This window comes from Tetrao urogallus (assembly GCF_951394365.1).
Source record: "Tetrao urogallus genome assembly, contig: scaffold_131, whole genome shotgun sequence".
NCBI lineage: Eukaryota > Metazoa > Chordata > Aves > Galliformes > Phasianidae > Tetrao > Tetrao urogallus.
Window position 1 is genome coordinate 16,644 of NW_027638975.1, and position 23,711 is coordinate 40,354.

The window sequence follows — 23,711 nt, forward strand, 5'->3', positions numbered from 1 at the left end:
GAAACCTGTACAAAAACTTACACAAAAAATTCACGCAGAAATTCACATTAAAAAAAAAAAAAAAAAAAAAAAGCATAAAAATTCCATGCTGTATGATCCAAGATGTAGTGAAATCGTGTTTGAATTGCACGAAAAATGAACTGAAATGTGAAAGATCTGAGTAAAATTTCAATAAAACCGGATAAAAATTAAACACCATTGATTTGCATAAGAATGGCGTTAAACAGTACGAAATTTGTATTAATATGGATGAACATTTGCATTAAAATGAAGCAGGGCTGGATAAAAACTGCGTGATATCTGTATTAAAACACATTAAAATTGCATTAAAATAGTATAAAATAATATAATACGCACGTTGAGAGTAATAAAGTTTGTATCAAGAGGCACTAAAATTGCACAGAAATCGTTCCATCATGGCGTAAAAATTTGTTCAGCATTGCATTAAACTGCACTGGAATTACATCAAAACTGCATTGTGCTGTACAAAATCGCAGCAAAATAAATAGCACGGAATCTGCATCGGTGTGCAATGAGATTTGGATCAAAACGCATCGGAATTGCCTGAAGGTTGCTTAAAAATGGCACAAAAAACAGCGCAGACGTTGATTAAAAATCCCAGCCAAACGGCATCGAGGTCAGATTGAAAGTTGCGTTGAAATTTATAAAAACTGCATTCAAATTGTAGGAAAAAAAAAACACCCCAAATTGGGCAGATTTTGCCTCTCAATATTTTTGCTGTTTTTTTTTTCGCACTTTGTGCCCCCCCAAAAAACCCGAGCTTCTGCGTTCTGCTGCTCATTGCAGCGCTGCTCACCTGGACTCCCGTGTCCCAGTCAACGGAGTCATTGACCTCTATGTTGGGAAAATCTGGCCAGACCTAAAAAGAGGGAAAACGTCTCAAAATCATCACTCTATTTTTATTTGTATGAACGGTATTGTTATTGCACATGGCACGGAATTCAGATTCGCTGCTGGATTTCGGGGGTGAAAAAGGAAAACGAAGCTGGAAGCGCTCGGTGCTGGACGTTAAAGGGGGTTTAGGATGGGTTTAACCCAAACCCGAGTCCGGAATTGGAATTTTTTGGGGTGAAATCCCCCGATTCGGTCATTATGGAGGTACCTTCCCAAGGATGATGTCCTCGGAGTTGGGCCACTTGATGAAGACGTCCTTCTCCCTTCCCCTCGTGAAAGCGAGGTAATCGGTTTCGTTTGCTGATATGGCCGGGTCCTGGGGAGGGCAATGGGGGAAAATAAGGAAATGTGGTGGTGAATGGAGTCAAATCCAGCTGGCGACCGGTCGTGAGTGGTGTTCCCCAGGGGTCGGTGCTGGGCCTGTCCTCTTCAATATCCTTATTGATGACCTCGATGAGGGCATCGAGTGCACCCTCAGTACATTCGCAGATGACACCAAATTGGCTGGAAGCGTGGATCTGCCTGGGGGTAGCGAGGCCCTCCAGAGGGATCTGGACAGGCTGGAGAGCTGGGCTGAAGCCAATGGGATGAGGTTCAACAAGGCCAAATGCCGGGTCCTGCACTTGGGCTACAACAACCCCAGGCGACGCTGCAGGCTTGGGGCGGTGTGGCTGGAGGACTGCATAGAGGAAATGGACCTGGGGGTATGGATGGATGCTGGGCTGAACATGAGCCCACAGTGTGCCCAGGTGGCCAAGAAGGCCAATGGCAGCCTGGCTTGCATCAAAAACAGTGTTGCAAGCAGGAGCAGAGAGGTGATTGTTCCCCTGTATTCAGCACTCGTGAGGCCGCACCTCGAGTGCTGTGTCCTGTTTTGGGCCCCTCACTGCAAGAAAGATATTGAGGCCCTGGAACGTGTTCAAAGGAGGGCAACAAAGCTGGTGAGGGGTCTGGAACACAGGGCTGATGAGGAGAGGCTGAAGGAGCTGGGAATGTTCAGCCTGGAGAAGAGGAGGCTCAGGGGAGACCTCACTGCTCTCTATAACTTCCTGAAGGGAGGTTGTGGTGAGCTGGGAGTCGGCCTCTTCTCTCGTGTCATCAGTGATAGGAGCAGAGGGAATGGCTTCAAGCTACGGCAGGGGAGATTCAGGCTGGACATGAGGAAGTATTACTGCTCAGAAAGGGTGGTCAGGCACTGCAATGGATGCCCAGGGAGGCGGTGGAGTCACCGAGCCTGGGGGTGTTCAAGGAAAGGCTGGATGTTGTGTTGAGGGACGTGGTTCAGTGGGAGCTACTGGGAATAGGTGAACGGTTGGACTGGATGAGCTTTGAGGTCTTTTCCAACCTTGGTGATTCTATGATTCTATGATATTTGAAATGATGTCATTTTTTGGGGGGGCTCGAAAAGCAGGAATGTGAATTTTGGTGGGGGTGGAAGCGAGGCTCACCAGAATGGGGATGTATCTCATGCCTTCCGCACGGATTTTGTTGATGAGCTCCGGCAGGCCGGAGAAGCGCGGGCTCAGCTTGAAGTCCAGCTGGCGCTCCAGGTAATCGATGTCTGTGTATTGCACGTCCTGATTGGATGAAAACAACCCCCCCCCACCCCCCCAAAAAATAAAAATTAAAAAAAAAAAAAGGGCTTTTTGGGGTCGTTTCCTCCACGACATCGAAACGAGGTGAAAAACCGGACTTTTTTGGGGGGGATTGAGTGAGTGGGATTTGGGGCAGCTCAAAAGCGTTTTGTGACTGATGAACCCTGACTTCCCACGCTGGAATTCAGATTCAGAATGCAGAAATTCAGCAGAATTTGGTGCTTGGGTCAAAATTCAGTTATTTGAGAGGAAAAAAAAACACCCAGATAGGTGCAAATCTACATGGAAATGCATCAGTATATTCAACGCTCTGTTTTTTGATGTTTCTCGTTCTGTAATTTGACATTAATTATCTGTAAAATGAGAGCCAGGCTTAATTAAAGGGTAATATTGTGGGAAAAAGAAAAAAAAGAAAAAGAATAGAATGAATTATGGAAAAATAAAATCCAAGAGTTAATTGTGGAAAATGTTAAGCATAGAATTAATTAAGAAAAAAAAGCTATCAATTAATAATAGAGAACTTGAATTGTAGCATTAATCATGGCATTTTTTAATTATAGAATGAATTGTGGAGTTTTAACCTTTGTATAAATCATGGAGAAAACTATTTAACTAATTTGATAACTAATTGATTTAACTAGAATCAATTATGGGAAAAAAAAAAAAAAACCTACAGAATAAATTAGGGAAAAAAATTAGCCGTGCAATTAATTATGAAAAAATAAACTGTAGAGTTAATGATGGGAATTTTTTACCTATAGAAGTAATCATGGGGAAAAAAAAATAACTATAGAAGTAATTACGAAAAAATTTAATAATTATGGAAACATTTAATTGTTGAATTAATAACGGAAAATTTTAACTGTGGAATGAATGACGGGGAGATTTTACGCTGGAGTGAATGATGGAATCTTTAACTCCAGAATGAACGATGGGAAAAAAAAACTATATTATAACTAAAAAAAACCTATATTATATGTTATATAATACATACTATATTATAATAAAAAAAGCTATATTATAATTGTGAGGTTTTTTAACTATTGAATGAGTTACTGAAAAAAAAAATGCTAACTATAGAATGAATGACTGAAAACGTTCACAGGAGGATTAAGGAAATTTTACGCGATGGAATTGATTACTGCGTTTCCTTCAGCGCTTTTAACGGTGCCAAAGGAGATGGAAAGGCCCCCGTTTTTCCCAAATTTCCTCTGATTTCGGAGGACGTACGTAGGGTATTTGGGCTGCTTTCATGTCCTCCACCAGCTGGGCAATTTCGGAGTCGTTCTCATAGCCGTAGCGGCACAGCTGGAATCCCAGCGCCCAGTAGGGTGGCATCACCGGTCGCCCCACCAGCTGCCACAACAAATAAAGGCAAATAAAATCGAAAATGAATGAAAACGAAGCAACAGACCCCAAATTTAAGGGGGGGGGATTGTAATGGGGGAATTGTACCTCGGTGTATTGCTGAACGACCGCCTCCGGCGTCGGACCCAAAACGACGTAAAAATCCAGAATTCCCCCGATGGTGCGGTAGGTGAGAGCCGGCGTGGGCTGGAAGGTTACATCTGAAAACACAGGCAACAAAAGCGCCCCCAAAATCAGCTGAAATCTCAAAAATAAAATAAAATAAATATATAGAAATGTTGAAAAAATGAAACGGATCTTTAATTTTTGTTTTCTTTTCCTTACCCATTGCATTGCTGTTGAGCAAGAGAACGCCATGGGCGTTGCCATCTTCTTCCAGACCCATGTAGAACGGCTGGACGCCGTACGTATTCAGCTTGTACTGAAAAAAGAAGGATTTCCCGTTGAAACAACACTGCAAACATCAGGCTGCTCGCTTCCACCACGAAATTCTGTCGGAAATCAATTGAAACACTGCGCTAAACATCAACCGGGGGCACCAAACTGTGCCGGCCCCAAGGTTTTGTTGGCCCCAAATTTTGTTGTCATCAAATGTTGTGATTGTCAAATTATATTGGCCCCAAATTTTGTTGTCATCAAATGTTGCGGTCATCAAATTATATTGGCCCCAGATTTTGTTGTCATCAAATGTTGCGGTCATCAAATTATATTGGCTCCAAATTTTGTTGGCCCCAAGTTTTGTTGTCATCAAATGTTGCGGTCGTCAAGTTATATTGGCCCCAGATTTTGTTGGCCCTGAATTTTGTTGTCATCAAATGTTGTTGTCGTCAAATTATATTGGCCCCAGATTTTGTTGGCCCCAAATTTTGTTGTCATCAAATGTTGCGGTCATCAAATTACATTGGCCCCAAATTTTGCTGTCATCAAACGTTGCAGTCGTCAAATTATATTGGCCCCAAATTTTGTTGGCCCCAAATTTTGTTGTCATCAAATTATATTGGCCCCAAGTTTTGTTGTCATCAAATGTTGCGGTCGTCAAGTTATATTGGCCACAAATTTTGTTATCAAATGTTGTGGTCGTCAAATTATATTGGTCCCAATTTTGTTGGCCCCAAATTTTGTTGTCATCAAATGTTGCGGTCGTCAAATTATATTGGCCCCAGATTTTCTTGGCCCTGAACTTTGTTGTCATCAAACGTTGCGGTTGTCAAATTATATTGGCCCCAAATATTGTTGTCATCAAATGTTGCGGTTGTCAAATTATATTGGCCCCAGATTTTGTTGTCATCAAATGTTGTGGTCCTCAAATTATATTGGCTCCAAATTTTGTTGGCCCCAAATTTTGTTGCCATCAAATGTTGCAGTCATCAAATTATATTGGCCCCAAGTTTTGTTGGCCCTGAATTTTGTTGGCACCAAGCTGTACTGTCCCCCATTTGTTTTCTTTTTCCCCACCAGATTTTCTTGTCACCAAATTTTTCTGCCCCCCCAGTTCTGTCAGCACCGAATTCCAGTGTTGTCAAATTTTGTTGTCTCCAATTTTTGTCGCCTCCGAATTCAGTCGGCCTCAAATTTTGCCATCATCAAACATTATCAGCCTGAAAGTTTTGTCAAGTTTGGTCACCCCCATCTTTTGTCAGCTCCAAACTTGGTTAACCCCAAATTTTGAGGTCGACCTACTCAAGCAGAGAGGGAAGCAGACGTAAAAATAAAAACGCAACAAAATGACGACATGAAAATTTAAAATTCAAAAACTATGAGTTGCACAGGAAAATCCGAGCCCTGAAATCTGGCCATTACAATTTGAAAGTGAAAAAGTGGAAAATTACAGGTTGGAAAATGAAGATTTGAAAACTGAATTTTTGCCAAAGCCTAAAAAAACGTTCCTAGAAGAAAATGCTTTCAAAGGCAGGGAAGAAATTGTGTTCCTGCCTCTACAAATTGCTAAGAAATGCTCCTCCCAGGAGGAAACTTTCCAAGCATTTCAAGGTAGAAACTTCTTATTTTGTCCATTTACTCGAAATGAAAATATTTTCATTTGCTCAACTTTCGTGCTGGGTTTTCCATGTCGTATCAAAATCCACAAAATAAAACCCATGAGCTTAAAAAAGTGAAAAGTAAACCATGGAGTCGCAGTTCCACAGGGAAACCTTTGGATACGTTTGAGCTGCGCAGGCCGTTATACGCGGCGCTTTTGTGAGTGCTGACTTTTTTTTTAATTTCAATTTAGTTCTTTGAATTTAACGATTCTAAATTTAATTTATTTTAATCTGATTTTTAATTTCAAATCAAATTCCTTAATTTTAAAATTGAACCCCCAAATTCTGGAGTTCCATCGAGCTCAGGCCCAGAGTTTGAGTGGAGAACTTGGAGGACAGATCCCCGTGGCGAAACCAACATGGGTCGATAGGAAGCAAGAAGCAGAAATTCCAGCCAAAAAAGGGAAAACCAACCAAACAACAACACTTTAAATCAAATTTCTTAATTTTAAAATTGAGCCCCTCAGATTCTGGAATTCCATCGAGCTCTGACCCAAAGTTTGAGTTGAGAACTTGGAGGACGGATCCCTGTGGCGAAACCAACATGGGTCGATAGGAAGCAAGAAGCAGAAAATCCAGCCAAAAAAGGGAAAACCAACCAAACAACAACACTTTAAATCAAATTTCTTAATTTTAAAATCGAGCTCCCCAGATTCTGGAGTTCCATCGAGCTCTGACCCAACGTTTGAGTGGAGAACAAGGAGGACGGATCCCTGTGGCGAAACCAACATGGGTCGATAGGAAGCAAGAAGCAGAAATTCCAGCCAAAAAAGGGAAAACCAACCAAACGAGAACAAAAAAAGGGATTTTCACTGACCCCTGGGGGTTGGTCCCGGCTGAACATGCCCCACGTGTGCCAGTTCAGGTCCCGGTGGTACTGCGTGTGCTCCGTCTCACCGAAGCCATAGAGGTAGGAGGAAGGCAGGCGGGTGGAGATCTGGATGAACATATCACTGAAGGTGAAGGTGGGCAGCTGCGAGTCCCAGCTGGGGGGCAGAGGGGGAGGCAGAAAGGTCAGCGTGCATCCTCAACCAACTCTCTCCTCCTCCAAATTCCAAATTCCTCTGAATTCTCACCTTCTCCTCTACCAAATGCCCAACTTCCCCTCTTCCAAATTGCCAGCTTCCCCTCTTCCAAATTCTCAAGTTCTTCCAAATGCCCAACTTCTCCTCTTCCAAATTCCCAACTTCCCTTCTTCCAAATTCCCAACTTCTCCTCTTCCAAATTCTCAACTTCATCTCTTCCAAATTGCCAGCTTCCCCTCTTCCAAATGCCCAACTTCCCCTTCTTCCAAATTCCCAACTTCTCCTCTTCCAAATTCCCAACTTCTCCTCTTCCAAATTCCCAACTTCTTCCAAATTCCCAACTTCCCTTTCTGTCAAATTCCCAACTTCCCTTCTTCCAAATTCTCAACTTCTTCCAAATTCCCAACTTCCCCTCTTCCAAATTCTCAACATCCTCTCTTCCAAATTGCCAGCTTCCCCTCTTCCAAATTCTCAAGTTCTTCCAAATTCCCAACTTCTTCCAAATTCTCACCTTCTTCCAAATTCCCAACTTCCCCTCTTCCAAATTCCCAACTTCTCCAAATTCGAAACCACCTCTTTGAATTCTGAATTCCTTCAGATTCCACGCAATTAGCGTGCTTACATGACAGTCCCGGTGTTCCTGCGGCGGATCTGGATCCCAAAAGGTTTGGTCTGAACGCTGACATCGTAGAGGCGGCGCTCGATGGAGCTCGTGGGGGTGCTGGGGAGGTTGAGTGGCACCGGCACCTCGTAGCGCTTATTGGCGTAATCATCAATCTGGGCAGGGGAAATGGATTTCTTTTAATCACACTGAACTCAAAAAAATATAGATAGATAGATAGATAGATAGATAGATAGATAGATAGATAGATAGATAGATAGATAGATGATAGATGATAGATAGATGATAGATAGATAGATAGATAGGTAGATAGATAGATAGATGATAGATAGATAGATGATAGATAGATAGATGATAGATAGATAGATGATAGATAGATAGATGATAGATAGATGATAGATAGATGATAGATAGATAGATGATAGATAGATAGATGATAGATAGATAATAGATAGATAGATAATAGATAGATAGATAGGTAGATAGATAGATAGATGATAGATAGATAAATGATAGATAGATAAATGATAGATAGATGATAGATAGATAGATAGATAGATAGATAGATAGATAGATAGATAGATAGGCAGATAGGTAGATAGATAGATAGATAGATAGGCAGATAGGTAGATAGATAGATGATAGATAGATAGAAAGATAGATAGATAGATAGATAGAAAGATAGATAGATGATAGATAGATGATAGATAGATGATAGATAGATGATAGATAGATGATAGATAGATGATAGATAGATGATAGATAGATAGATGATAGATAGATAATAGATAGATAGATGATAGATAGATAAATGATAGATAGATGATTGATAGATAGATAGATAGATAGATAGATAGATAGATAGGCAGATAGGTAGATAGATAGATAGATAGATAGATAGGCAGATAGGTAGATAGATAGATGATAGATAGAAAGAAAGATAGATAGATGATAGATAGATAGATAGATGATAGATAGATAGATGATAGATAGATAGATGATAGATAGGTAGATAGATAGATAGATGATAGATAGATAAATGATAGATAGATGATAGATAGATAGATAGATAGGCAGATAGGTAGATAGATAGATAGATAGATAGATAGGCAGATAGGTAGATAGATAGATGATAGATAGATAGAAAGATAGATAGATAGATAGAAAGATAGATACATGATAGATAGCTAGATAGATGATAGATAAATGCCCCTCCTCCCCCCCCCCCCCCAAAAAAAAAAAAAAAAGTGTAAATGGGCAAATTATGTTTATGGGGATCTAGAATAAAAATAGTGAAAACTGTTCTGTGATTTTGTGTCGGCTGATAGAAGTGGATTTATGATCTGGAAGACTTCTAATCAGACTGAGTTGTTCAAAATCTCGGCAGTGATAATAAGTTACGTTAAAATACAGACGTAGGAGTAAATCTGTGGGCAGAAGTATTTTCTTTCAAGAGATGTTCTATCTTAAATTGCTTCAAACTCCTGATGTCAGGGAATCCAAAATTGGTGACGATGGGGCACCCATAGGAGCCAAAAACTGACAAAAATGCACCGTTCATAGAAACTTAAATTGGCCGAAATGTACCATCATCAAACCTCAGAATCAACAAAAAATCATCACCCACAGAACACAAAAGCTGATAAAAAGGCATCATCCATACATAGAAGGGAAAAATTGACAAAGTTGTATCACGTACAGAACCCCAAGTTGGCCAAAAATTGTTTGCTGGTAGAACCAAAAATGGGCAAAAATGCACTGCAAATAGAATCCGACATCAGTGGGAAAACATCGCCCATCGAACCCAAAAATGCGTTGTGTGGAGAACCCCAAACTGGCCAAAATACAGCACACGTAGAACACAAAAATTAGCCAAAAAAGTACCACCCTGTGGAAACCAAAGCTGACAAAACCACATCGCTGTAGAACTCATTATTGATGGAAATGTCCACAGGATCCAAAATTGGCAAAAAAAAATACATTGCACGTAGCACACTGCAAGTGATGAAAGCACGTTGCCCATGGAAGTGAAAAATTGACAAAGATTATCATAGAGAGAACCCCGAATTGTCGAAAATGTGTCAATTTTAGAACCCCAATTGGCCAAAATTCATCACCCAATAGAAATCAGCGTTGATTAAAACTGACTGCTCGTAGAATCTGTTATTGGTAGAAATGAGTTGCCCATAGAACCCAAATTTGGCAAAAATTCATTGCCTATAGAACACAAAAATTGGTGGAAACTCATCGCCCGTGGAATCCATTATTGGAGGAGTGAGTTGCCCACAGAACCCAAAGCTGGTGAAAATTCATCACCCAAAGAACACAAAAATTGATAGAAATGCATCACCCTGGAATCTCTCATTGGTGAAAAAGAGTTGCCCATTGAACCCAAATACGGCAAAAATTCATTGCCCATAGAACACAAAAATTGGTGTAAAGTCATCGCCTATGGAATCCACTTTTGGTGGAGAAGTGAGTTGCCCACAGAACCCAAAACTGGTGAAACTTCATCACCCAAAGAGCACAAAGATTGATGGAAAGGCATCGCCCATGGAATCCATTACTGGTGGAAAAGAGTTGATCACAGAACCCAAAACTGGTGAAACTTCATTGCCCAAAGAACACAAAAATTGATAGAAAGGCATCGCCCATGGAATCCACTACTGGTGGAAATGAGTTGATCACAGAACCCAAATTTGGCAAAAATTCATCCCCCAAAGAGCCCAAAAATTGATGGAAAGGCATTGCCCATGGAATCCATTATTGGAGAAGTGAGTTGCCCACAGAACCCAAATCTGGTGAAAATGCATTGCCCAAAGAACACAAAAATTGGTAGAAATGCATCGCCCATGGAATTCATTTTTGGTGGAAACGAGTTGCCCACAGAACCCAAAACTGCCAAAAATTCATCACATAACGAGCCCAAAAATTGATGGAAAGGCATCGCCCAAGGAATCCATTACTGGTGGAAATGAGTTGACCACAGAACCCAAATTTGGCAAAATTCTTCACCACAGAACACAGAGATTGATGGAAAGGCATCTTCTATGGAATCCATTACTGGTGGAAAAGAGTTGCCCACAGAACCCAAATCTGGCAAAAATTCATCACCCAAAGAACACAAAAATTGGTAGAAATGCATCGCCCATGGAATCCATTTTTGGTGGAAATGAGTTGCCCACAGATCTGGCAAAAACTCATCCCCCAAAGAGCCCAGAAATTGGTGGAAAGGCATCACCTATGGAATCCATTACTGGTGGAAAAGAGTTGCCCACAGAACCCAAATCTGGCAAAAATTCATCACCCAAAGAGCCCAAAAATTGGTGGAAAGGCATCGCCCATGGAACCCAACCCCGCTGAAATGAGAGCGGCCAAGGGGAGCCCACCTTGAACTGCAGGAGGTGGTCGCTGTGGTGGGTGACCTGCAGGCGCAGGGTGCTGATGGGGGTGGTGGACCTCGGGGCGCCCCCGGTGGCGGCGGTGCTGAGGGTGACGTTGGCCTCCAGCCCCCAGGAGGTGTAACGCAGCGCCGCCACCTCGTAGGCGTTGTCAGCGCTGCTGTAGTAGCAGTAGGGGACGTCCAGGGGGGACGTGTCCTCCTGTGGGGGGGGAAAAAAAAGGATAACTAAAAAAAAAAATAACATTTAATAATTAAATTGGAAATGAAATGAATTAAATTAAAATTGATAAAAGTAATTAAATATTTTGCAATTTTTAAAAATAATATTAAAAAATAAGAAATTTAAATGAAACAAATGGGAAAAGCGAGGAAGGAAAGAAAGTGAAGAAAACAAGAAAAAAGGAAAAAGAGAAGCGAACTGATGAGCGGAAAATAGAATAGAATAAAATGTGAAGTAAAGTGAAGAGTCAAATTAAAGAATAGGATGATGAAAGTAAATAAAAAAAATTAAAAAATAAAAAACTAAAAATAATTTGAGCGATTTTAAGAGATAGAATAAAAAATAAAATGAAAAATAAAATAAAAATGAAACTATAAAATAAATAAAATTAAAAAATTAAAAATTAGAAATCAAAAGAATAAAAAACACCTAAAAATTAAATAGTAAAGAAGTAAAAAATAAAAATAAAAAATAAATGACATAAATAGCAAATAAAAATTAAAAAAGTAAAATAAAAAATAAAAATAAAATAAAAAATAAAAAATAAAACAAAAAACAAAAACAAAAATAGAAATCATACAAATAAAAATAAAATAAAAACATAAAATTTAAAATTAAAAATAAATAAGTAAAATTGAATTTAAAAATAGATTCAAAAATAAATTCAAAAATAAAAGTAAAGATAAAAATAAAATAAAAAATATATAAAATAAATATAAAAAATAAAATGAAAATAAAATAAAGTAAAATAAAAGTAAAGATAAAAAAAAAATAAAAATACAATAGCCTAAAAGTACAATAAAAATAAAAATAAAAATAAAAATAAAAATAAAAATAAAAATAAAAATAAAAATAAAAATAAAAATAAAAATAAAAATAAAAATAAAAATAAAAATAAAAATAAAAATAAAAATAAAAATAAAAATAAAAATAAAAATAAAAATAAAAATAAAAATAAAAATAAAAAGTGAAAGTGAAAGTGAAAGTGAAAGTGAAAGTGAAAGTGAAAGTGAAAGTGAAAGTGAAAGTGAAAGTGAAAGTGAAAGTGAAAGTGAAAGTGAAAGTGAAAGTGAAAGTGAAAGTGAAAGTAAATAAAATAAAATAAAAATAAGACAAAAATAAAAAATAAATTAAAAATAAACCAAAAACCAAACCAAACCGAAGGACGGGATGCGGAACGCCCCGCGGCGCCGCTCACCTCCCAGGCGCAGCCGCGCATCTCGCAGGCCTCCCGCGTGGCGCCGCTCTCGGGATGGCAGTCGAAGCGCTCCGCGGTGCCGGTGCTCAGCGCCCAGCGCAGCGTGTAGGAAACGCCGAGCGCCAGCTGCAGCCCCGTGATCAGCGCCACCTGCCGGCCGAAACGGGCGCGGGTTTACCGAGGAGCGACGTTGACCCACTGCAGCCCATTTCTGCCCTATTTCCCTTCGATTCCCTACTTCACTTCAGTTCCCCCATTTTTTCATCGTTGTTCCCCTCATTCTTTCCCCCTCCATTCCATTTCTCCCCACTATTCTTCATCTCCATCCCAATTTCCCCCCATTTATGCCCAATTTCCCTTCGATTCCCTATTTCACTTCAATTCCCCCATTTTTCATCGTTGTTCCCTTCATTCTTTCCCCCTCCATTCCATTTCTCCCCACTATTCTTCATCTCCATCCAAATTTCCCCCCATTTCCGCACAATTTCCCTTCGATTCCCTATTTCACTTCAGTTCCCCCATTTTCATCATCATTCCCCTCATTCTTTCCCCAACATTCCATTTCCCCCCACTATTCATCATTTCCATCCAAATTTCCCCCATTTCTGCCCTATTTCCCCTTCGATTCCCTATTTCACTTCAGTTCCCCCATTTTTCATCGTTGTTCCCTTCATTCTTTCCCCCTCCATTCCATTTCTCCCCACTATTCTTCATCTCCATCCAAATTTCCCCCCATTTCCGCCCAATTTCCCTTCGATTCCCTATTTCACTTCAGTTCCCCCATTTTCATCATCATTCCCCTCATTCTTTCCCCAACATTCCATTTCCCCCCACTATTCATCATTTCCATCCAAATTTCCCCCATTTCTGCCCTATTTCCCCTTCGATTCCCTATTTCACTTCAGTTCCCCCATTTTTCATCGCTGTTCCCCTCATTCTTTCCCCCTCCATTCCATTTCTCCCCACTATTTATCATTTCCATCCAAATTTCCCCCCTTTTCTGCCCTATTTCCCTTCGATTCCCTACTTCACTTCAGTTCCCCCATTTTCATCATCATTCCCCTCATTCTTTCCCCCAACATTCCATTTCTCCCCACTATTCATCATTTCCATCCAAATTTCCCCCCTTTTCTGCCCTATTTCCCCTTCTATTCCCTACTTCACTTCAGTTCCCCCATTTTTCATCATTGTGCCCCTCATTCTTTCCCCCAACATTCCATTTCCCCCCACTATTCATCATTTCCATCCAAATTTCCCCCATTTATGCCCAATTTCCCTTCGATTCCCTATTTCACTTCAATTCCCCCATTTTTCATCGTTGTTCCCTTCATTCTTTCCCCCTCCATTCCATTTCTCCCCACTATTCTTCATCTCCATCCAAATTTCCCCCCATTTATGCCCAATTTCCCTTCGATTCCCTACTTCACTTCAGTTCCCCCATTTTTTCATCGTTGTTCCCCTCATTCTTTCCCCCTCCATTCCATTTCTCCCCACTATTCTTCATCTCCATCCCAATTTCCCCCCATTTATGCCCAATTTCCCTTCGATTCCCTATTTCACTTCAATTCCCCCATTTTTCATCGTTGTTCCCTTCATTCTTTCCCCCTCCATTCCATTTCTCCCCACTATTCTTCATCTCCATCCAAATTTCCCCCCATTTCCGCACAATTTCCCTTCGATTCCCTATTTCACTTCAGTTCCCCCATTTTCATCATCATTCCCCTCATTCTTTCCCCAACATTCCATTTCCCCCCACTATTCATCATTTCCATCCAAATTTCCCCCATTTCTGCCCTATTTCCCCTTCGATTCCCTATTTCACTTCAGTTCCCCCATTTTTCATCGCTGTTCCCCTCATTCTTTCCCCCTCCATTCCATTTCTCCCCACTATTTATCATTTCCATCCAAATTTCCCCCCTTTTCTGCCCTATTTCCCTTCGATTCCCTACTTCACTTCAGTTCCCCCATTTTCATCATCATTCCCCTCATTCTTTCCCCCAACATTCCATTTCTCCCCACTATTCATCATTTCCATCCAAATTTCCCCCCTTTTCTGCCCTATTTCCCCTTCTATTCCCTACTTCACTTCAGTTCCCCCATTTTTCATCATTGTGCCCCTCATTCTTTCCCCCAACATTCCATTTCCCCCCACTATTCATCATTTCCATCCAAATTTCCCCCATTTCTGCCCTATTTCCCCTTCTATTCCCTACTTCACTTCAATTCCCCCATTTTTCATCATTGTGCCCCTCATTCTTTCCCCCTCCATTCCATTTCTCCCCACTATTCTTCATCTCCATTCCATTTTCCCCCCTTTTCTGCCCAATTTCCCTTCGATTCCCTATTTCACTTCAGTTCCCCCATTTTTCATCATTGTGCCCCTCATTCTTTCCCCCTCCATTCCATTTCTCCCCACTATTCATCATTTCCATTCCATTTTCCCCCCTTTTCTGCCCAATTTCCCTTCGATTCCCTATTTCACTTCAGTTCCCCATTTTTCATCATTGTTCCCTTCATTCTTTCCCCCTCCATTCCATTTCTTCCCACTATTCTTCATCTCCATTCCATTTTCCCCCCTTTTCTGCCCAATTTCCCTTCGATTCCCTATTTCACTTCAATTCCCCCATTTTTCATCATTGTGCCCCTCATTCTTTCCCCCTCCATTCCATTTCTCCCCACTATTTATCATCTCCATCCAAATTTCCCCCCTTTTCTGCCCTATTTCCCCTTCTATTCCCTACTTCATTTCAGTTCCCCCATTTTTCATCATCGTTCCCCTCATTCTTTCCCCCTCCATTCCATTTCTCCCCACTATTTATCATTTCCATCCCAATTTCCTCCCATTTCTGCCCAATTTCCCCGCTCTCTGTACCACTTAACCTGCATTCCCCCATTATTCATCGTTGTTCCCCACGCTTTTCCTCATTCTTTCCCCCTCCATTCCATTTCCCCCCACTATTTATCATTTCCATCCCAATTTCCCCCCAATTCTGCCATATTTCCCTGCTCTCTGTCCCACTTAACCCCCACTCCCCCATTTTCCATCGTCGTTCCCCATGTTTTTCCTCACTCTTTCCCCCTCAATTCCATTCTCACCCCCTATTTATCATTTTCATCCCAATTTCCTCCCATTTCTGCCCAATTCCCCCCCACTCTGTGCCACCTCACTTCAATTCCCCCATTTTTCATCATCGTTCCCCTCATTCTTTCCCCCTCAATTCCATTTCCCCCCACTACTTATCATTTCCATCCCAATTTCCCCCCATTTCTGCCCTATTTCCCCCCACTCTGTCCCACTTCCCCCCCATTCCCCCATTTTCCATCGTCGTTCCACACATTTTTCCTCACTCTTTCCCCCTCAATTCCATTCTCACCCTCTATTTATCACTTTCATCCTGATTTCCCCCCACTTTACTTCACTCCCCCCCGTTTTTCCCCCCCTCCTCTCCCTTCTTTCCCCCCTCAGCCCCCATTTCCCCCCCCAGCCCCACTCCCCCACCTTTTCCGTGGGTCTGTAGGTGATGCTGTGGGAGGAGCTTTGCACGGCGTTGCCCTGCAGCACCGTCAGCTCCGTCAGCTCCTCCTGCAGGCCCAGGATGCGGAGCTCCTGGAAGCTCAGCTGGTTGGGGTCCTCGTAGCCGTTGTTGGTGACGTCCATCCGGAGCTCGTTCTGGGGGGCAGGGGGAGGCGGGAGAAGGCAGATAGGGGGCAGCATGGGTGAAATCAGAGCACTGCGTTATGGAATGTTGACGTGACTGTGAATAAATGTGTCCAATGTGGGATAGAGAGAGAGAGAGATAGAGAGAGATAGGGGATAGGAGATGGGGATAGGGGATAGGGGATAGAATATAGGGTATAGGGTATAGGATGTAGGGCGTAGGGGATAGGGGATAGGATTAGGATATAGGGTATGGGATATAGGGTTTAGGCTATAGGGTTTAGGCTATAGGGTATAGGCTATAGGGAACAGGGTACAGGATATAGGGGATAGGGGATAGAATGTAGGGTGTAGGGTATGGAATATAGGGTATAGGGGATAGGCTATAGGGGATAGGCTATAGGACTAGGATATAGGGTATGGGATATAGGGTATGGGATATAGGGTATGGGATATAGGGTACAGGGTACAGGGTATAGCATATAGAATATAGGGTATAAGGTATGGGATATAGGGTATAGGCTGTAGAATACATGATACGTAGTATAGAAAATAGAATCTAGGATACAGGATATAGGATATAGAAAATAGAATATAGAATGTATGATATATAATGAATATGGAATATAGAACACAGAATATAGAATGCAGAATATATGATATAGAATATAGAAAATAGAGTATAAAATATATACAAAAATTATCATTTATATAAATGTATCATTTACGTAAATTATCATGTTATATAAAATTATAGTTAATTGTAATGATTTATAATCACAGAATAATTTATAGTTAATTATAATGATTTATAATCACACAATAATTTATAAGCACAGAATAAGGATAAATTAAAGATGCATTTTTATCATTTGAATCATCATGAATCATTTGAATATTAAAATTCTGTAATTACATATAATACATCTACTTATAAATAATAGAAGTGTAATATTACATTATATAAAATTATATTTAACTCTATATATTTACTTTTATATGACAGAATTACAATATTATGTTTTATATATATATAATGACAATTACAATGATTGATAATTATGTTTTCATAATAAGGATAAAAAACATATTTTTATAATCAGAATATTATGATTATTTAACTATATATAATATGTTCACTTAAATGTGATAGAATTATAATATTATATATTGCATATAATTGTATGTAATTATATATGTATGCATATAATTATATATAACATATTTACTTATGTATAATATAAAATTATATGAGTTATAGAATAATAATGGTATAATTATTATATACAATATATTCCATACATTTAATTACATTACATTACATTACATTATATTATATTACATGCAGTTCTATTAGATTATATTATAAAATTATGCTTAATATGTGTTATAAAATAATAAAATATTATATATTATAATAGTATATATATAGTATATATATAGTATATAATTATCAATTTCTAATATATATAATTATATTTTACATGCATGAAAATTTCTCAATGATTTTTTAATGTTAAACTTTACTTTTCCAATTTATTCTTCATTTTTGCTTTTTGGTTTTTTTTTTCATTCTTGTTTTCATTGAAAATTTCAAATTTCAAATTTCAAATTTCAAATTTCAATTTTCAAATTTCAATTTTCAAATTTCAAATTACAAATTTCAAATTACAAATTTCAAATTACAAATTCATTTGAAATAATTTCTTTCGTTCCATTTTTTCTTGTTTTTACTTAGAACCGTTTAAAAATTCCCTTCGTTTCTTCTGTCAAATCTCTTCTTTCCCTTTAATTAAAAGACCCTTCAAAGATCATTTCAGTGTCATCTTCTGCTTTTTCTTTTCCAATTTTTATTTTCACTTCCAAATCTCACCCGAAAAATCCGTTTCATTTCCCTTTCTCTCCTTTAATCAACCAAAACGCAAACGACGCCAACTTACGTTGGAAACCTTGAAGTCGTAGTGGACGTAAATCCCTCCCTCGATCGTTCCTAAAAAGTGGGAGAAGAGATTCCTGGTGTGAAGCGGAACCCACTAAAATTCACGATTTTTGGTGGGATTGACCCAGAGTGCCAGAATTGTTCCATTTTCCTCCAATTTGGGTCCATTTTTATTCTTTTAAATTCAATTTTTTTTTATTCTTTTAAAAAAGTTCCCTCCCTGGCTGAAAAAAAAAAATAAAACCAACCAATCCAACGCGTCTTATTTCCTGAAAGAAGAAAAATATCGCAGCTCCTGCAAAAAAATAACGCCTGCAAAAATGCAAAGCAATGAAATTCTGGGGAAAAAAGTCACCGTTTTGGCAAAAAAGGGAAAAAAATATTGGTTTCTTTCATCAAAATTTACTGTTTCTGTCCAAAAATAAAACACCCACCCACCCCCAAAGAACAACAACTCTCTGCCCAAACAGAATCCCAATCTTTGCCAAAAAACAAACAAACAAACAAAAAAATAAACCAAACACTGTTTCCTCAAAATAAAAATCGTTTCTGATCACAAAATAAAGTGAAATAATCAAGATTTCTGCAAGATGTCACTTGATGGAACCTCAGAACCTCAGAATCCCAAGGTTGGAGGTCCTCCATCCCATCCGCCCTCCCAGCGCCGTCGTTACCACTGAGCTGCTGCCCCTCATCTCGCATCACCTCGCCTTCAACACCACCACAAATGGTGACTCCACGCCTTCCCTGGGCCACCCCAACGCCTCAGCACTCTTGGAGAGAAAAGAGCTTTTCCTCATATCCAACCTCAATCTTCCCTGGCGCAACCTGTGGCCGTTTCCTCGGGTCCCGTTCGTTGCCTGGGAGAAGAGGGCAAACTCCTCCTCATCGCAGCCTCCCTTCAGGAAGTTGTAGAGGGCAATGAGGTCTTCCCTGAGCCTCCTCTTCTTCAGACTCCAGGTCCTCCATGTCCCACTGGGGTCCTCCATGAACCACTGGGGTTCCCACATCGCACTGGGGTTGTCCATTTCATTTTGGAGTCCCCATGTCCCACCGAGGTCTTCCATGTCCCCTTGGTCTCCATGGTGTCCCCTTGGTGTCCCCATTCCCTTCAAGAAGTTGTAGAGTGCAATGAGGTCTTCCCTGAGCCTCCTGTTCTTCAGACTCCAGGTCCTCCTTGTCCCATGGGGGTCCTCCATGTCCCACGGGGGTCCTCCATGAATCACTGAGGTCTTCCATGTCCCACTGGGGTCTGCCATGTCCCACTGGGGTCCTCCATTTCCCATTAGGGTCCTCCATATCCCACTGGGGTCCTCCATGAACCACTGGGGTCCTCCATTTCCTTTCGGGGTCCCCATGACCCACCAAGGTCTTCCATGCCCCATTGTCTCTCCATGGTGTCCCCTTGGTGTCCCCATTCCCTTCAGGAAGTTGTAGAGTGCAATGAAGTCTTCCCTGAACCTCCTGTTCTTCAGAGTCCAGGTCCTCCATGAACCACTGGGGTCCTCCATGTCCCACTGGGGTTCCCATGTCGCACTGGGGTTGTCCATTTCATTTTGGGGTCCTCCATTTCCTTTCGGGGTCCCCATGTCCCACCGAGGTCTTCCATGTCCCCTTGGTCTCCATGGTGTCCCCTTGGTGTCCCCATTCCCTTCAGGAAGTTGTAAAGGGCAATGAAGCCTCCTCTGAGCCTCCTCTTCTTCAGACACCAGGTCCTCCATGTCCCATGGGGGTCCTCCATGTCCCACTGGGGTCCTTCATTTCCCTTTGGAGTTCCCATGTCCCACTGGGGTCCTCCATGTCCCCCTGGGGTTGTCCATTTCATTTTGGGGTCCTCCATTTCCTTTCAGGGTCCCCATGTCTCACCGAGGTCTTCCATGTCCCCTTGGTCTCCATGGTGTCCCCTTGGTGTCCCCATTCCCTTCAGGAAGTTGTAGAGGGCAATGAAGCCTCCTCTGAGCCTCCTCTTCTTCAGACTCCAGGTCTTCCAGGTCCTCCATGTGCCACGGGGGTCCTCCATGTCCCATTAGGGTCCTCCATGTCCCCCTGGGGTTCTGCATGAACCACTGGGGTCCTGCATGAACCACTGGGGTCCCCCATGTCCTCCTGGGGTTCCCATGTCGCACTGGGGTCTTCCATGCCCCATTGTCTCTCCATGGTGTTCCCATTCCCTTCAGGAAGTTGTAGAGTGCAATGAGGTCTTCCCTGAGCCTCCTCTTCTTCAGACACCAGGTCCTCCATGTCCCATGGAGGTCCTCCATGAACCACTGGGGTCCTCCATGTCCCCCTGGGGTTCCCATGTCGCACTGGGGTTGTCCATTTCATTTTGGGGTCCTCCATTTCCTTTCGGGGTCCCCATGTCCCACCGAGGTCTTCCATGTCCCCTTGATCTCAATGGTGTCCCCCTTCCCTTCAGGAAGTTGTAGAGTGCAATGAGGTCTTCCCTGAGCCTCCTCTTCTTCAGACTCCAGGTCCTCCATGTCCCACTGGGGTCCTCCATGAACCACTGGGGTCCTCCATGTCCCATTGGGGTCCTCCATGTCCCATTGTCTCTCCATGGTGTCCCCCTGGTGTCCCCACTCCCCTCAGGAGGTTGTAGGGTGCAATGAGGTCTTCCCTGAGCCTCCTCTTCTCCACGCTGACCCATCGCAGCTCCCTCAGCTGCTCCCCATAGGACCCCTTTGTGCTCCAGAGCCCTCACCCATTAGTGGAAGGAAGGGATGCCTCTCAGAGGGGCCTCAAGAGGTTGGAAAAGTGGGGCAGGGTGAATCTGGTGACGCTGAGCGCGGCAAGGTGCAAAGGATTCGCATCTGTGCTGGAGGAGTCCCAGGGATTCCTACAGGCCGCGTCACTCACCCGTGGATTCGCCGTCATCCCAGAAAAGCTCCCCCGCTGCCGTCCCGTTGTCATCCAGTGCCACAATCAGCCCCAGCGGGTTCCTGCGGCTGCGGGGTGGAAAATGGTGATTTTGGGGGTCAGTTTGGGTTGTAGTGGTGGTAATTCACGTCCTTTTTGGGGTCACGGTGGTGGTAATTAATGCTTGATTGGAGGGGAACGGGGCTCTGAAATTTAGGGGGTTGAGTTGGAATGGTAAGAGTGGAGTAAGGATGCAGTAAGGATTGAATAAGAGTGGAGCAAGAGTGGAGCAAGAGTGGAGCAAGAGTGGAGCAAGAGTGGAGCAAGAGTGGAGCAAGAGTGGAGCAAGAGTGGAGCAAGAGTCGAGTAAGGAATGGGGTAAGAGTGGAGTGAGGATTGAGCCTAGATTGAAAATGGGTGTTGTAATGATAGCATAAGAAACAGCGTAAGAGTGGAGTAAGGATGGAGTAAGGATTGAATAAGAGTGTAGTAAGAGTGGAGAAAGAGTGGAGTAAAGATGGAGTTAAATGGAGTACTGGAGTAGTAAGAATGGAGTAAGGAATGGGGTAAGAGTGAAGTAAGGATTGAGCCTAGATTGAAAATGGGTGTTGTAATGATAGCATAAGAAACAGCGTAAGAGTGGAGTAAGGATGGAGAATGAGTGTAGTAAGGGAGGAGAAAGGATGGAGTTAAGAATTGAGTAAAGATGGAGTAAGAGTGTAGAAAGGGTGGAGTAACAATGGAGTATTAATTGGGTTCAGGTGTAGCAAGGAATGGGGTAAGAGTGGAGTAAGGACTGAGCCTAAATTGAGAATGGGAGTAGAAAGAATGGCATAAGAAACAGAGTAAAAGTGGAGTAAGGAAGGAGAAGGAGAGTAGAAAGGGTGGAGTAACGATGGGGAAAGAGTGGAGTAGAGATGGAGTAAGAGTGTAGTAAGGGAGGAGAAAGGATGGAGAAAGAGTGCAGTTAAGAACGGAGTAGAAGGGATGAAATATGGATGGAGTATAAATTGAGTACAGGTGTAGTAAGAGTGGAGTAAGGAATGGAGTAAGAATGGAGTAAGGATTGAGCCCAGGTTGAGTACGGCTGTAGTAATGATGTCATAGGGAACAGAGCAGGGATGGAATAAGGATGGATTAGGATGGATTAAGAGTGTAGTAATGATTGGGTAAAGATGGAGAAGGAGTGTAGCAAGGGAGGAGAAAGGATGGAGAAAGAGTGTAGTTAAGTATGAGTAAAGATGGAGTAAGAGTGTAGTAAAGGTGGAGAGGGAGTGGAGTAAGGGTGGAGAAAGGATGGAGAAAGAGTGTAGTTAGGGACTGAGTAAAGATGGAGTAAGAGTGTAGTAAAGGTGGAGTAAGAGTGTAGTAAAAATGGAGAAGGAGTGGAGTAAGGGAGGAGAAAGGATGGAGAAAGAGTGTAGTTAAGGACTGAGTAAAGATGGAATGTAGTAAAGGTGGAGTAAAGGTGGAATAAAGATGGAGAAGGAGTGGAGTAAGGGTGGAGTAAGGATTGAACCTAGATTGAATATAACTGTAGTAATGATGTCATAAGGAACAGAGCAGGAGTGGAGTAAGGATGGAGTTAGGATGGATTAAGAGTGTAGTAATGACCGAGTGGAGTAAGAGTGGAGTAAGGATGGGGTAAGGATGGAGCATAGTTTGAGAATGGGAGCAGAAATGATGGCATGAGAAACAGAGCAAGAGCAGAGTAAGGATGGAGTAGAGATGGAGGAACGATGGAGCAAGGAATGGAGCAGGGGCACAGTAAGGGTTGAGTAAAGATGGAGTAGCGGTGTAGTAAGGATGGAGTAAGGAGGGTAAGGACGCAATAAGGACGATGGAGGGAGGATTATGGGCAAGAGCAGCCATACAGCCAATAATCACAAGACTCCCCGGGAAAAACAAAACAAAACAAAACAAAACAAAACAACCCAAAACGAAACATTTCCCCCCAAATTCGGGGCAAAACCCGGCGGGTTTGGGGGCAGCACCTGGTGACGGTGGTGGTGTTGGGGCGCTGGGTGGGCACCACGTGGCCCCCCCGGAGGTGCAGCCCCATTTTGTCGGCAGGGAGGTAAAGCTCTGCGCTCTGCCGGCGGAACGAGATCCTGGCTCCCTGTTTGGGGAGAAAAACAGGGAATTTGGTTGCACTGCGGGCCCAAATCCTCCACTGATTCCTTTTTTTTTCCAAATCATTCTACGTTTTTCCAATATTTTCCCAATGCTTTCCCTGATATTTTTTCATTTTTCTCCTTTTTCCCCCCATTTCTGCCTTTTTTCCCCATTTTCACCTTCTTTCCCCCATTCCCCCCCTTTTTCCCCATTTTTTTCCAATTTATTTCCATTTTTTTCTTCTGTTCATTTTGAATGTTTTCCATTTTTCTCCTTTTTTCCCCCCCATTTCCACCTTTTTTCCCCCATTTCTGCCTTTTTTTTCCCATTTCCACCTTTTTTTTTCCCATTCCCCCCCCCTTTTTTTCCCATTTTTTTTCATTTTTTCCATTTTTTTCTTCTGTTCATTTTGAATGATTTCCATTTTTCTCCTTTCCCCCCATTTCTGCCTTTTTCCCCCATTTCCACCTTTTTTCCCCATTTCCACCTTTTCCCCCATTTTTCCCATTTTTTTTCAGTTTTTTCTTCTGTTCATTTTGAATGTTTTCCATTATTCTCCTTTTTCCTCCCATTTCTGCCTTTTCCAACTATTTCTGTCTTTTTCCCCCCCATTTCTGCCTTTTTTTCCCATTTCCCCCCATTTCCCCCCGTTTTTCCCCATTTTTTCCCATTTTTTTCATTTTTTTCTTCAGTTCATTTTGAATGTTTTCCATTTTTCTCATTTTTCCCCATTTCTGCCTTTTTTCCCCATTTCCACC

General features: G+C 41.8%; 1 protein-coding gene across 1 annotated transcript in view; it reads right to left on the minus strand.

The window, feature by feature from the left end:
* Nucleotides 1-22,957, minus strand: part of LOC306957610 (maltase-glucoamylase-like) — a gene marked incomplete at both ends in the record, with an annotated part of 39,593 nt that extends 16,636 nt beyond the window's left edge. The window contains 14 exons of the mRNA XM_079551093.1: nt 818-880; nt 1,124-1,231; nt 2,364-2,492; nt 3,741-3,866; nt 3,966-4,078; nt 4,203-4,299; nt 6,735-6,903; nt 7,565-7,719; nt 10,954-11,166; nt 12,386-12,535; nt 15,885-16,055; nt 17,984-18,033; nt 20,839-20,927; nt 22,833-22,957. Coding sequence (XP_079407219.1) covers nt 818-880; nt 1,124-1,231; nt 2,364-2,492; nt 3,741-3,866; nt 3,966-4,078; nt 4,203-4,299; nt 6,735-6,903; nt 7,565-7,719; nt 10,954-11,166; nt 12,386-12,535; nt 15,885-16,055; nt 17,984-18,033; nt 20,839-20,927; nt 22,833-22,957 — 1,758 coding nt within the window. The remainder of the gene's footprint in view (nt 1-817; nt 881-1,123; nt 1,232-2,363; nt 2,493-3,740; nt 3,867-3,965; nt 4,079-4,202; nt 4,300-6,734; nt 6,904-7,564; nt 7,720-10,953; nt 11,167-12,385; nt 12,536-15,884; nt 16,056-17,983; nt 18,034-20,838; nt 20,928-22,832) is intronic.
* Between the last annotated feature and the right edge of the window lie 754 nt (nt 22,958-23,711).